This window comes from Galeopterus variegatus, unplaced genomic scaffold (assembly GCF_000696425.1).
Source record: "Galeopterus variegatus unplaced genomic scaffold, G_variegatus-3.0.2 Scaffold1551, whole genome shotgun sequence".
Lineage (NCBI taxonomy): Eukaryota > Metazoa > Chordata > Mammalia > Dermoptera > Cynocephalidae > Galeopterus > Galeopterus variegatus.
Window position 1 is genome coordinate 150,486 of NW_007727662.1, and position 15,684 is coordinate 166,169.

Sequence of the window (15,684 nt, forward strand, 5' to 3'; positions counted from 1 at the left end):
ACACACAAAGGGATGCAAAATTATCTCATTAGACTTAGTATAAAAAATATAATGCAAAGTATCTCAACTTTTTATATTGATTTCATGGTAAAATGATAATATACATTGGGTTAAATAAAATATACTATTGAAATTAATTTCACCTGCTTATTTTTTTTTATAATGTGGCCATTAGGAATGTTTAAGTTACCTATGTGCTTCACATTATATTTCTGTGGCACAGCGCTGTGGTGGAGGGACAGAAAGAAGTTCAGCATAGCCAGGAGCAGATGAGAGGGGAAAGGTGAGGCTGCAGGAGGATGAGCCAGAAGGTGGACCACATGGAACGTGGTAAGCCATAGGAATGATAACAAAATAATCTGCTCTGACCAGGTCAGCTAAGTTACAGCGCCTTGGGAGATTTGAGGTAAACTGGCAGTCACATCCACCTGACCTGAAAAATGTTACCATAAGACCATTTTACTTAGAAGCAGCCATAATGGCACCAGAAAGCCATAAAATAACCTAAGATACTTCTTACAAACCTTACGCTAGATCCCTGCATGTAAGATGTGACCTAATAACAATCTCAGATCTATACGTCATGTACAACCAACAGAAAAGCTGATGAAGTGATTAGGAAGGCCGTCCTTCTACCTCTCTCCTTTGATTTCTCCCCCTTCTTGTGATTATAAAATGTTAAGCTCTGCTGGCCCTCTTCGGAACACGCTTTTCAGGGTGGCCTGATCTATGTATCTCCCTGGTTGCAACTGTCACTTTGGCTCAATAAATCCTTGCTGTATGTATCTGGCCTCAGTTTCATTTTAGGTCAAAAGGAAGGACTGTGGATTTTATCCTAAGGGCCTTCAGATGCAGAGGAATGGCAAAAGCATACGTACTCTTAGAAAGATCATTCTGGCTACAGTGGGGAGAGCAGAAGAGACAGGGACAGAAATCGATGCAGCAGGACTAATTAGGAGGCCACTGCACTTCTTCTCCAGGTAAAAGATAATGATGTCCTGAATGGCTGTGTTCCCTCAAAATAGCAGATTTTAATGGGCCAGATCCCCAAGCCCACTCCACATGGGAATCAGATCAGAGATATTATAGCACTTTAAATTTTCCTTTAGAAAAAAAGAGGAATGCAGGCAGAAAACAATGTAATAGATCTGGTGAAAGTTAATGCAAGGTAATGGGTAAAATTTTATTTTTTTAGCCTTGTAGCCTTTTAAATATGCAAGGCTTGGAAAAGGATTATTTGGTACCTTCTATAGGATGCTCTCTATGGTCAGCATGTGCCCCACCTGAATGATCCCAACACAGAGAACACCCATAATCCCATGTGAAAGGAGGCCTCCCTGCTGCCCTCATTCTCATGGGACCCACACGCAGTCAGACCTAGAAACTGAAGCTGAAACAGAACAAGATCTCCAAGGGCCAGCCTGTGGCTCACTTGGTAGAGTGCGGTGCTGATAACACCAAGGCCACGGGTTCGTGTGAAAGGAGGCCTCCCTGCTGCCCTCATTCTCATGGGACCCACACGCAGTCAGACCTAGAAACTGAAGCTGAAACAGAACAAGATCTCCAGGGGCCAGCCTGTGGCTCACTTGGTAGAGTGCGGTGCTGATAACACCAAGGCCACGGGTTCGGATCCCATATAGGGATGGCCGGTTCGCTCACTGGGTGAGTGTGGTGCTGACGGAACCAGATCTCCAGTCAGTTCTAGAGAAACAGCAAGAGGACTAGGGAGCCTGTGCTCTCCAAAGACACCTACATTTTTCCTTCCCTACAGCCTGGGCTCATAATGGACTGTCAAACCCACCTGGCCACAGAGGGCACATTCAGAAGTCACAAAGCCCCTTCCATCCTGCCTGGAATGTTCTATGATATCCCAAAAAAAGGGGCTATAAAGTTTTTCCTTCTAAAAAACTGGATGGAAAAATGTAGGTTATGATGATTTAAAATAATACTTGGTCATGAAACCCAAGGAACTTGAAAACTTAAAATAATCTATCTTCATTTTTGATAACTTAAATGAGACATCCTAAAATTAATATTCCAATTTTGTAACATTTTCTCTAACCACTAATTTTCCTACACATACTCAAGCAAACCTGTATTTAATTAAAGTAAATACAGAACTTTTATCCCCACTCAGATTTCCAAAGCACTCAGATTTTGATAATCACTCCATCCCAAAAGGATAACTTTCTTTATGGAAAAATGATATATGAGGCCAGGAGCCTGATCCTGCTCCAGTCTACTCCAAACCCTTGGCTTACAACTTAAAGGGTTTTCCTGAGACTGACAAGCTCCAGTTAAGCTGCATATACTAACCACCAAGGATGTGATGAGGCACTGACCTTTAGCTGAAGTCTGGTGCATACGAATCTTTTTGGAAGCCACAAACTGTAGCACTTTCTCCACATTATTCTTCATCTCTTGTTGGTTACTGGGACTCAACTGTACCCCACTCAGCTTTTCTCCTGCTGTTAGGAGAGAGAAGATATATGAAATTATAGGGAGGAATATTATCAAAGTTTCACAGCAGCCAGACACAGAGGAAGGGAGTATTTGATGTGAATACTAAAATGACACATAAGTATGTAGGTGAGTTAAGTCCTGGGGTTTGTAATTTGGATAGGGAATAGGAAAATAAAAGCCCTTTGGAGGGTCTTCAAATTTTCAAATCTAAACCCAGGGGCCTGTGAAGTTACTGTGTGTACATTTATTCAGTCCATAATTATTCACTGAGCACTCACTATGTGTCAGACACTGTTCTGGGAACCAGAGAGATAGGAGAGAACAAGAAAGACAAAGTTCCTTCCCTCACAGAATTTACATCTGTGGGGGTAACAGATAACCAAATTAACAACTAAATGTTTAACATGATTTCCTAGTAGTGATAAGTGCCATAAAGAAAAATAAAAAAGAGTGATCATGGCCTCTCACAATACAATTGAGCAGAGGCTTGAATAAGTAAAGCATGTTGAGATTTGAGGAGGAAGCATTCCAGACTGAAGAACCACAGGTACAAACCCCAAGGTGGAAATGAGCTAAGCTGATCTGAGGAACAGCACCAAGACCAGCATGGCTACCGAAGAGTAAGCAAGAAGTAGCATCCTCAGAGAGGCCAGAGAGGTAAGCAAGGCCAGGTCATGTAGGGCTTTGTGGACCAGAGTAAAGAGCCTGAATTTTATCCTAAGTGTAATGGGGGGGCAGCCAGTGGAGAGTTTGAGACAAGAGTGACATTATCTGGCTTATATTTTTAAAAGTTAACTCTGTATGGATAGACTATGCAGAGAAGGAGATCAGTCAGAAGGGTAATGAAGGGCTGGCCTGTGGCTCACTCGGGAGAGTGCGGTGCTGATAACACCAAGGCCACGGGTTCAGATCCCATATAGGGATGGCCGGTTTGCTCACTGGCTGACAACACCAAGTCTAGGGTTAAGATCCCCTTACCGGTCATCTTTTTTTAAAAAAAAGGAGGGTAATGAAAATAGTCAAGGCAAGAGATAACAATGGTTGGGGCTACAGCGGAACACGGTGACTGGTGAGAAGTCAGATATTGGGTATATCTTGAATATAAAGCAGACAGCACATGTAAAGGATTGGATGTAATATATGAGGAATATATGAGTGAATGGTAATGAGATATATTCTTTAGATGGAAAAACCTGGAGGATAAAGGGATTGGTAGGAAATCCAAAATTGAGATTAGAACGTGCGAAGTTGAAGCTGCACATTAAACATCCAAGTAGAGACACTGAATAGGAAGTTGGATATTCATGTCTAGAACTCAAGGAAACATTCAGGGCTAAAGATACAAATTTGGGAAGAGATCACTTAGGGCGGAGAATATATGTGGGCTAAGGACTAACCTGGAGCACTCCAACATTAAGAGATCAGGAAGGAAAAGAAAAGCCAGCAAAGCAAACAGAAGAAGCCAATTAGGAGGGAGGAAAACCAAAAGTCTATAGGATTCTGGAGGCCAAGTAAAAAGACAGTCTTTGAAGGAGAAGGGAGGGATCCACTGTGTCAAGTACTGCCAAGTCGAATAAAATGAGGACTGATGGCCACTGGATTTGACAAGGTGGGGGTTATAACCTTGAGGAAAGCAGTCGCAGTGGAGCAGTGGAATCCAAAGCCAGATAAGCGCAGTTTAAAGAAAAAATAGGAAATAAGGAAATGAATTTGGTGAGTACACACAAAAACTTGTGAGTTTTTCTCTATAGCAAAATCACAATAGAAAGTAGTGCTTCAGAACCCAGGTTTTGGGAAAATAAGAATACCTATTCATATTCCTTCTATATGCATAGAACACCTATGGAAAGAATTGCAAGAATCTGCTAACAGTGGTTGCCTCCAGAAAGAAGAATGGATAGCTAGCAGTGGGACATAGGTGGAAAAAGGCTTTTCACTTTATATCCTTTTGTACCATCTGGATTTCCTGCCAGTCCATGTGTAACCTATTCAAATAAATGAAAATTAAATGTTTAAAATGGTCTTTGGAATTAAAGCAGATCTATGTTTGTATCTTTACTTTGGCAGTTAAAGTTATGTGACCTTGTAAAGTTGCCTAGCCTCTCTAAACCCCATAAAATGAGTATAATAGTACACGTAGTACTCGTGTTTTTACCAATATCATAAATAAATCAAAGCAGCACACTTAGCTACTTTGCTTGATGCATACTCAATACTCAATGAATCTGTTTGTTTATTTTTATAAATTCTCTCTTTCAAGTTTGTTTTCTGAAAGTGGGGATAACATTATCTGTTTCCCAAGGGGTGATGATTAAATGAAATTAAATTAAACAAGACAGAAAGGATTCAATCCTGACAGCTGCTATTACCATTACCATTGTTATTATCATTACATCTAATACTCTGAGGAATTCATGAGCTGTCCCAATGAGGGATTCATGGATAGGCTGCCTGTTGCTAACCCGGATTCTTCCATACCACTTGCAAGCTCCATGTCCCTCAAGGACTCTAAGCAAGGTCAGCTGACTAATAAAACAACAAATGTTTGACTACCTATTACGTCCACTTGGTTAGGGGTTGTAGAAACAGAAAAAAAGTAAACTGTACATTGCCTTAAGGTCTATACAGGAGAGATAGATTACTACAAATAATTACCATTCAATGAGAGAAATAATAGCAGAGCTATGAACAAATGCTATGTAAATAGGTACCATCTAGTAAAAATGACTGGCAACAACTCCAAGCCTTTAAAAGAAAAAACTCTTTTATGAGGCATTATGGTAGTATCATAGAGGGGGGTCCTTTTGCTGGTAACACACCCTATTTTTGCCTGGTTACAACTTCTTTTTCTGGCCTCGGTTTAGACATTAATTCTTGTGGGAGTCCTCAGTTTAAACGTTAATTTTTCTGGTAAGCCATCCCTGAGTCGCTAAGACGGGGCGGGCTAAGTGTCCCTCCTATGTGCTCCCATCTGCGCTTACTCCATCAGAGTACTAAGTACATTAATGGAATTGACTTACTTTCCAGTCTTCCCAACTAGATTGGGGGACTCTTGAGAGCAAAGACTGTGCTCATTATCATATTCCCAAAGCATAATACAGTGCCTGGCACACAATGCTTCCTGACTAATAAATAAGTGAATTAACCTTCGGCAAGTATTTTAAGTCTTCTCTACTTTCATCTCCATATATTCTAAAGGAACAACCTACTCCGAAGGACATATGGAGGATAAGGAAGGACATGTTCTGGTCTACGCTACCATCAGAGTCCAGGGCGAACTGACCAACAATCTCGATGAGATATGCCAGGATCACCCCATCCCGGAGATCCTGTCGCAGGTCCTGCACAGGCTTCACTGCTGGCCTCTTCTTCAGCTGTGCATTCACCCAGGCCACATAGGCCTGAAGCTGTTGCTAGAAAATGAAAAAGGAAAATAAGAGAAAGGTTGCATATTAATCTTATATCCTGCCCTGCACCCTCTAAAGTAGCATTTGAGATCGGGCAATCTACAGCCAGAGGTAGAGGGAAAAAGAGGGGATTTTAAGAAAAGAAAGAAGAAGGTTGGTATCATGGTTAGATAGTCCTGCACCCTCTAAAGTAGCATTTGAGATCGGGCAATCTACAGCCAGAGGGAGAGGGAAAAAGAGGGGATTTTAAGAAAAGAAAGAAGAAGGTTGGTATCATGGTTAGATAGTTCTAAAATTCTCTCATTTTACACTAATCTCCAGGGATAAACTAATCTCTGACTTGGCTGACATTGTAGACACAGGTAAGTAGATGAGTGTTTCAAGTACTATGACTCCTGCATTCTTCAAGTGTTTCTCTGTTGACCAGGGATGAGGGTTGGGCCTAGAACACAACCAGTTTTCCAGTGTAATCACTACTGCCAGTAATTCACCATGCTTCTCGGGAACAATCACTCATGTAGCATATGCACAATGGACTGTGATGCTCATATGAATTGATCTTGAGGAAGCAGGAATAAATGATAAACCAAGCTCAGAGCTGCCTCTCTCACAGCTGCATTCTTCAAAATGAGACTTAAGTGAAATCATTTCACAGTCAGCTCAAGATTTATTTTCCTGAGCCCATAATCCTAGGATTGCTACAGAGTTAGTTTTAATCCATGCTTTAGATTGTCAAAGAGGATCTGGTTACCTAAAACCTACACAAAGAAGGAAAAAGAAAGGTTATGGTAAGCAGTGTCTATGAAGACTGAGAGGCACTTTCATTTACCTTTTTTCTTTTTTTTTTTTTTTGGCGCCTGGCTAGTAACAGGGATTGAATCCTGTACTGTGGTATTATCAATATCATGCTCTAACCAACTGAGTTAACCAGCCAGCCCTCATTTACTTTTAAATAAATCTAGGGCCTCATATAATCAGATATCCATCAGGCATCTAGGTAACCGGGTCATTTAACTCATCCCAACCCTCAGACAACCTACATATTCCATTTTGCCCATCAAACAGAGCTTGTATTCAGATGTTTATTCTGATTATTTGGTCAGAAGGTGGGCACTAATATCAAAATAGTACATGAACAATATCATAGTCCAGGCAGCAGCTCTGTTTGGTTTCTGTAGCAGCCCAAGACTTGAACCTAAAAATTAAGTTCAAGGGCTAATTTTATTAAATTATAATTTCGTTAAAGTACAGTTGATTTCTAAGCCCCAAATACTTCCTTAATGAAATGATGTTGGAAATTACTAACTGGCTGCTTCCTGAGCTGAAATTAAATCTTCATTATTTTCTCTCTCTGTCAATTTGTGAGAATAAAGTCCTTTGGAAGACAGTGCTAAGGCAATAACCTATCAGCTACCAACAAATTGTAGGAAGTGCAATGATCAGGAAGTGGGGGGAGGAATCTAATATTTATTAAGTACTTACCATGAACTAAACACTATTTTTACTGTTTTACACGTTTTTATTTGGGGGGGGGGGGTCTTTTTTTTTTTTTTAAAGATGACCGGTAAAGGGATCTAAACCCTTGACTTGGTGTTGTCAGCACCATGCTCTCCAAGTAAGCTAACCGGTCATCCCTATATAGGGATCTGAACCCATGGCCTTGGTGTTATCAGCACCACACTTTCTCAAGCGAGCCACAGGCTGGCCCAACACACACATTTTAATTAGCCAGTGAATATACCTGGCATGGAGCCTGACACACAATTGATGCTTACTAAATGCTCATTATTATTTTCTTCATCATCTGATTCAATTCTCAAAAAAGCACAAAAGAGTCAGTTTTATCTCCATTTTACAGATAAGGTTCAGAGAGGTTATGTAACTTCTCCAATGTCCCCATAGCAAGGACACAGCAGGCCTGGTATTTAAACCCAGTAAAAACATTTACTGGCCCAAGAATTTACCAAGGGTCTCTTGCTATACAACTCACTCTGTAGAACAGAGGTGGGGGACCTTCTGCCTAACATGGGCCAGACACCTGTCCCCTGGGACCAGCCAAGATATGTAATGCTCCGAGATCTGCTCCCATTGCACAGCCAAAGCACTGCCTGAGGCATACCAGGTAAAGGGTGCCTCTGGAGTGAACTATGGTCTAAGGAAAAGGAGTTCAGACCAGAAAAGGCATTAACGGTAACAGCTGGGATCTGATTTTTACATTTTATAGGATATTATATTTTATGGGATAAAATTTCTAACCAATTTCTCTATATCTAATATCACCCTCAGCCCACCCTCCACACATTCCCATTTAAAATCTATCACTTGTCTCCTGTTATCCTCAAGACAAAATCCAATCTCCTTAGCTGCTATTTAAGTCAGTCATGCACTAGCCCTTGCCTGTTCTCCAGCCTCACTCACTACCCCCCATATACCCACCATGCTTTGGCTTATCAAACCAAAACACACCAGGAGCCAGGGACTTAACCAAAAGTGTATTAGGCAGGCAAAATGAACAAGCGGGCTGCCCTCTCAGAAGTGGGAGCAGCAGCAGGGAGAGTCAGGCTGGGCCTTTTATATCCAGTTAGGCTGGGCTGGACTGTTCCTATTGGCTAAGAAGAAAGGGGAGGGAAGCAAGCAGGGTTTAAGCTGAGTTGGGATTTTTCTATAGGTGGAGAAATTCGTGCACGCAGGAAGAGGAGGTGGTGGTGAGGAAGAAGGAGGAGGGGTTTTTTTTGTGATTCTCGAAAATGTGCTGTTCTAGGGACCTGAAACTCTCCGCAGGCATTTTGGGTGTTCCTCCTGTCCGCACACCGTCTTAGACATTGGCTAAAACATAATTGCCTAACACTGATGTCTGGGCCCACACATAGACCAGTCAGAATTTCTGAGGGTGGCACACAGGTATATCAATACTCCCCAAGTGGTCCCAGGTACATGCAGAGATGCAAGCCAAGGTTAACCATTCCTTACATAAAATGGTTACAAGTATTATTGCTGTTCTGGTCTAAGCCTCTCTGAAATCATCACACCTAGAACCTAATACAATACGCTGAATGTAAAGGAGACAGGCAGCTTCCTCACTCAAGATCCATCTTTCCATCCTTTGTTCCTTCCTTCCTTCCTTCTCTCTCTGAAACCATCATCACACCTAGAAACTAATACAATACTGTGAATGTAAAGGAGACGGGCAGCTTCCTCACTCAGGATCCATCACTCCGTCCTTCCTTCTCTCCTTTCCCCCTCCCTCCCTCCCTTCTTTCCTTCTCCCCTTCCTTCCCTCCTTCCTTTCTTCTTTCTCTCTCTCTGAAAACATCATCACACCTAGAACCTAATATACAATACTGTGAATGTAAAGGAGACAGGCAGATTCCTCACTCGAGATCCTCCTTCCTTCCTTTTTTGGCCACCAGATCACATTGTTGATTCATACTGAAGAGCCATTCAAACCCCTGAGTATTATTTAATTTATTAACTTTTCATTTTGAAATAATTTCAGACTTACAAAAAAGTAACAAAAATGGTACAAAGAGTTCCCCTATGCTTGTTACCCAGCTAATCCATGTTTACATCCTACATAACCACAGTAAAATGATCAAAACAGGAAATTAAAACTAACACATACCATTAACTATTTTAGAAATTCTTACTCAAATTTCAGCAGTTTTCCTTTTTCTGGTCCAGGATCCAATCTAAGCCCTCCCATTGCATTTAACACCATGGGTCTTTAGTCTCCTCTAATCTGGGACAGCTTGGTCTTTGTCTTTTGCAACCTTGACAATTTTGAAGAGTACTGGCCAGTTATTCTGAACAGTGTCCCTCAATTTGGGTTTGTCTGACGTTTCCTTATGATTAAACTTAAGTTATGGATTTCTGGCAAGAATACCCTAGAAGTCATATTATGCCCTTCTCAGTGAATCATATTGAAAGACGCATGATGCTAATAAATCTCATCATTGGAGAAGTTAATTTTGATTGCTTGGTTAAGGTAGTGTCTGCCAGGTTTCTCTATTGTAAAGTTGCTATTTTTCCCTTTGTAATTAATTAGTATCTTGTGATGCTTTGAGACTATAAAAACATCCTTTTTCTCATTGTCACTTTTCCCATCCATTTTAAATTTAACATCCATTGATTTTTCTTTCCTGCAACAATTATTATTATGGTGGAGCTCTCTCTTTTCCCCCATTTATTTTATATCAGTATAGGCATGTGGATATTTTCTATTTTTACTTATTTATTTATTCTATTAATCCATTACTATCTATTTTGCTGCTCAAATTGTTCCAGATTTGGCCATTGGGACACTTTCTTGTTGGTTCCTGCATCATTAGTATCACATGACCAGGTCATTTTTTGTGTGTGATTAAAAAAAACACATAACATAAAATTTACAAACTTAACCATTTTTTAAAGTACATTTCAGTAGAGTTAAATATATTCATATTGTTGTGAAACAAATCCACAGACCTTCTTCCTCTTCCAATGCTGAAACTCTGTACTCATTAAACAACAATTCTGCATTCCCTTTCCCAGTCCCTGGCAATCACCACCATTCTTCTTGTCTCTATGAATTTGACTAGTTCAGGTACCTCATATAAATGGAATCAAACAGTGTTTGTCTTTTCATGACTGGCTTATTTCACATAGCGTAATGTCCTCAAGTTTCCTCCATGTTGTATCATGTGACAGGATTTCTTTCCTTTTTAAGGCTGAATAATATTCCATTCCACGCATATACCACATTTTGCTTATCCATTCATTTCATTCATAGACCTTTGGGTTGCTTACACCTCTTGGCTATTTTGAGTAAAGCAGCTATGAACATGAGTGTGCAAATATCTCTTCAATACCATAATTTCAGTTCTTTTGGATATAGTCCCAAAAGTGGGATGTTGGATCATATGACCTGACCTTTTTTTTTTTTTTTTTTTTTTTTTTTTTTTTTTTTTTTTTTTTTTTTTTTTTTTTTTTTTTTTTTTTTTTTTTTTTTTTTTTTTTTTTTTTTTTTTTTTTTGGCAGCTGGCTATGGAAACCAATCATTTTTTGAGCACTTCCTCATTCTGTGGGATCATAAGATATCCCAGACTCCTCATCTTGTAATTTCCCTCCTCTGGCTTTGTAATTAGCTATTTCACAAAAGAACTCTGGTTCCTTTTATTGGAGAATAGTTTTCAGAAACCAGAAACCAAAATTTGAATGTGAGGTGTGCTCATTACTACTGGGGTAATATTCCAGGCCCTCTCAGTAGAGTAGGAAGTACACATAGGTATATATACATACACATATACACATATCTATATCTACTTACTTTGATAGATATGTATATGAGGTATACATATGTACATATGGTACATATATGGGTGTGTGTCTGTGCATGTGTGTATATATATATATATATCATAAATTATACTGATACCTCCTCTAACCCAATACCACCAGGTTCAGCCTTTCCTTTCCCTTTTCCTTATTTGTAAGCTTATTTGTTCCTTTCTCCAACACTGAGAAACCTCTCACTATCCATAATATATTGTTTGTCCAATCCTAGAATATACATAAAATAGTTTCAGACTTGCTAACCCATACTTTGTGAAAACTGTGAAAAATAAATTTACTAACCAGAATAGAATATTCTTATTTGTCTTTAGCCTTACAGGATTTAGTCAAAATACTGATTCCAAAGTTACTTAGGTTAGTTCTTTCCTTTTCCACTCCCTTCAGTGTGGTTATGTTACTCATTTGCAATACAGTTAGGTTCATTTGTTACTGTTTGTAGTCCACTTTCACTTAACCCCACATTCTAGTTGATTAATTACTTATTTGGGGGATAGGTTAAACACTAACAATTTTAAAAGTCAGAGCTAGGCAGAAACATATATTCATCTAAGTGTCACTCCCCCATCTTTCTTTCTACCCCTTTATCTTTTCTCCTTCTTTCCACCCCATTCCCATGCACCTCCTGTAATATAAACAATCTCATTAGTTTCTGGTTTATCTAGGAAAAAACAAATACACATATATTTCCTTATCTCCCTTTCTTTCATGAAAAATACCATAGCATTGTATTATTTTGCACTTTATTTTTTCACATCACTTAATACTAACTTAATATATCCTGGAAATCACTCCATATTGGTTTATAGAGATCTTCCTTATTCGTTTGTATAGCCACATAATACTCTATTATCTAGATATACCATACATAGTTTATTTGACCACTCTCCTATATATGGGCATTTAGAATGTTTCCAATATTTTGCAATTATAAACCATGCTGTAACCAGTAACCAGGTACAGATGTATTACTGTATTGATGGAGGTCTATCTTCAGGGCAGATTCCAAGAAGTGAGATTGCTGGGTCAAAGGACAAATGTATATGTAATTTGTTAGATACTGCCAAATTCCCTGCCAACAGTGTTGTACCCACTGGCATTCCCATCAGCAATGAATGAGAGTACCTGTTTTCCCATTGTCTTTCTAACAGAATATGTTGACATACTTTTTAATTTTTGCCAGTATGACAGATGAGAATGGTATCTTAGTGTTGTTTGAACTTTCACTTAATTATAATGAGTTTGAAACTTTTTTTGTAGGTTTAAGAGTCTGTTTTATATCTACCTTTTTAAAAATATCTATATGAATTGTCTGTTCCTGTCTTTTCCCATTTCTCTATCAAAGTTTTTGGCCCTTTGTCCCTCCATTTTTAAGAGTTCTTTATATACTAGGAATGTTAGCCCTTTGCCTTTGACATATGTTGCAGATATTTCCCAGTTTGTCAGTTGTCTTTTTCATTTTGCATATGGTGTGGTTTTTGGCCATGAAAAGGGTTTTATTTTTATACAACCAAATTAAAATTTTTTTTATTTTTTTAACCAAATTTGTTGATATTTTATTTTATTGACTCTGAATTTTGAACCACACTTAGAAAGCCTTTCCCTACACTGAGGTGAAAGAAGAATTCAACCATTTTTTCTAGTTCTTGTATGGTTTCTTAATTTTACATTTAGATCTTTGATTCGTTTGGAGTTTATTCTTGTGTGAAATATGGATCCAACTTATCTTTTTCCAAATGACTAACCAGTTGTTCCAGCACCATTTATTAAAAAGTCCCTTTTTACCTCACTGATTTGAAATCTCACCTTTATCATATACTAAATTTCCATAAGTTCTTGGTTCTATTTCTGGGCTTTCTATTCTATATCACTATTTCTATTCATGCACACAGTACCACAGTGTTTTACTTATAGGGACTAAATAGGGTATTTTAATATCTGGTAAGGCTAGTTTTCCCTCTTCACTATTCTTGCGTATTTATTTCTCCATATGAATTTGAGTATCAATTTGTCTAACTTCTTAAAAAAGATTGTTGGAATTTTTATTGGGATTGTATTAAACTCATAAATAAACTTAGGGAGAACTGACATCTTTATAATGTTGAATAATCCTATTCAAGAACAAAAGATGTCTTTCCATTTGTTCAAGTGTATCTCTCAGGAGTTTTTTAAAGTTTTCCTCCTGTAGGTTTTGTACATTTCTTATTAAGTTCATTTCTAAGTATTTAATCTTTGTTGCAAATGTAAATGAGGTTTTCTCTACCGTTATGTTCTCTAACTGGTAATTATTTGTGTGTATGAAGGTGGTTGATTTCAGTGTGTAGATTTTACGTCATGTTACCTTACCTTTTACTGCTGAGTTTTAACATTGATTCTCTATGGTTTCCAGGATTACTACCATATAATCTGCAAAAAGACATAGTTACACTTTTTTTTTTTTAACTAAGCCTTGTGCCCCTAATCATTTTCTTTGCTCTAACTTCATTGGCTATACCACTGGTACAATGCTGAATAATAGTGGAGATATTAGGCATCCTTCCCTTGTTTCTAGACTTAGAGAAAATACTTGTAGAGTTGCCCAATTTAGTAAGTTACTACTTTTAGTACTAAAGTATATATATATTTTTTCATGTTAAAAAAAGTATCTATCTTGAATGTTTTTATGAGGAATAGATGTTGAATTTTTTTTTTTTTTAAAGATGACCGGTAAGGGGATCTTTACCCTTGACTTGGTGTTGTCAGCACCACGCTCACCCAGTGAGCTGACCGGCCATCCCGATATGGGATCCGAACCCGGGGCCTTGGTGCTATCAGCACCCCACTCTCCCGAGTGAGCCACAAGCCGGCCCTAGATGTTGAATTTTGACAAAAGTTTATTCAGCATTTATGGAGATCATTTTATAATTATTTTTCCTGAGACATATTAATATGATATTAATGGATTTTGTAAAAATGAACCATTCTTGGAATTAATACCATCTAATCATAGTGAATTATATATATAAATAATTTTTTCTTTTTTTTTTTTTAAAGATGACCGGTGAGGGGATCTTAACCCTTGACTTGGTGTTGTCAGCACCATGCTCTCCCAGTGAGCTAACCGGCCATCCCTATATGGGATCCGAACCCGTGGCCTTGGTGTTATCAGCATCACACTCTCCCAAGTGAGCCACAGGCCAGCCCATAGTGAATTATATTTTTAATGTGATGTTGAATTCTGTTCTTTCATAAAATATTTATTAGTGCTACACGTTTTGTACTTTTCATGGATATTCATAAATAATACTAGACTGTTGTTTTCTTTTTTTGCACTTTCTTTATCATGTTTAGATATCAGTATTATACTTGCTTCATAAAAACAATTGGGAAGTTTCCCTTCTTTTCCAATGCTCCTAAATAATTTATAAAACACTGAGACTATATGATCTTTGAAGATTTAGTAGAATTCTCTTATGAATAATCTGAGCCTGCTACTATTTTGAGAATTAGTTCCTTGATAAGGTTCTCTATTTCTTCTATAAAAATTAGTCTGTTTAAACTTTCTGGGCTGACCCGTGGCTCACTCAGGAGAGTGTGGTGCTGATAACTTCAAGGCCACGGGTTCGAATCCCATATCGGGATGGCCGGTTAGCTCACTTGGGAGAGCGTGGTGCTGACACCACCAAGTCAAGGGTTAAGATCCCTTACCGATCATCTTTTTCAAAAAATTTTTAAAAATTAAAACTTTCTGTTTCCATCAATTTTGGTAATGAGTATTTCCATAGGAAATTATCCATTCATCAAAGTTTTTGAGTGTATTTACATAGAGGCCAGCAAAATCTCTTGTAATTTTTTTTTCTGTTTCAATGGCTACTTTTCCATTTCTTATTTGGTATATTTGTGCTTTCTCTTTTTCTTCTTATTCATATTAGCTAGTGGTTCATCTACTTTGTACTTTTTCCAAAAAAACTTAAAAGCAAAATGGTTTCAAGAATTGTTGTTATTCTGGTCTAAGTCCCTCTAAAACCGTGATACCTAGAACTAAATACAAAAATACTCAGGTGTAAAACCACATACTCAGCTTCCTCATTCAAGATACTTCACATTTTTTTTTTTTTTTTGGTCACCACATCACATGGGAGACTCACACTGAGTAATTTTTAACACATTCTGCTGTTCCACAGCATCTTTGTACTCATAAAATTGATCCCCATTTACCTTTAATAAATTTCTGCTTGTTAGATTCTGCCTCACAAGATCCTGTCATTCCATGCATTCATTTACTCAAACCAACCAACGTTTCTTGAGTCCCTATTATCTATCAGGCATTGTACCAAGGCCAGCACTTAAAGGCACATAAATAACTAAGATAGAAAGTGATTACTGCAGGGCCGGCCCGGTGGCGCACTGGATAGTGCGCCGCTTGGGAAGCGCGGCGGCCCTCCCGTCCGAGGGTTCGGATCCCTCGTACAGACCGGCTCCCGCTCACTGGCTGAGCGAGGCGCGG

General features: G+C 38.5%; 1 protein-coding gene across 3 annotated transcripts in view; it reads right to left on the minus strand.

The window, feature by feature from the left end:
- The window catches only part of LOC103594395 (dixin), a 70,092-nt gene that overhangs the window by 44,592 nt on the left and 9,816 nt on the right, over positions 1 to 15,684 (minus strand). For 2 of the 3 annotated variants that reach the window (XM_008577603.1, XM_008577605.1), the window contains exons 2-3: positions 5,723 to 5,876; positions 2,343 to 2,468 (exon numbers count right to left, since the gene is read on the minus strand). In XM_008577603.1, the coding sequence (XP_008575825.1) occupies positions 2,343 to 2,468; positions 5,723 to 5,876 (280 nt within the window). The remainder of the gene's footprint in view (positions 1 to 2,342; positions 2,469 to 5,722; positions 5,877 to 15,684) is intronic. The other variant, XM_008577604.1, reaches the window with a different exon arrangement.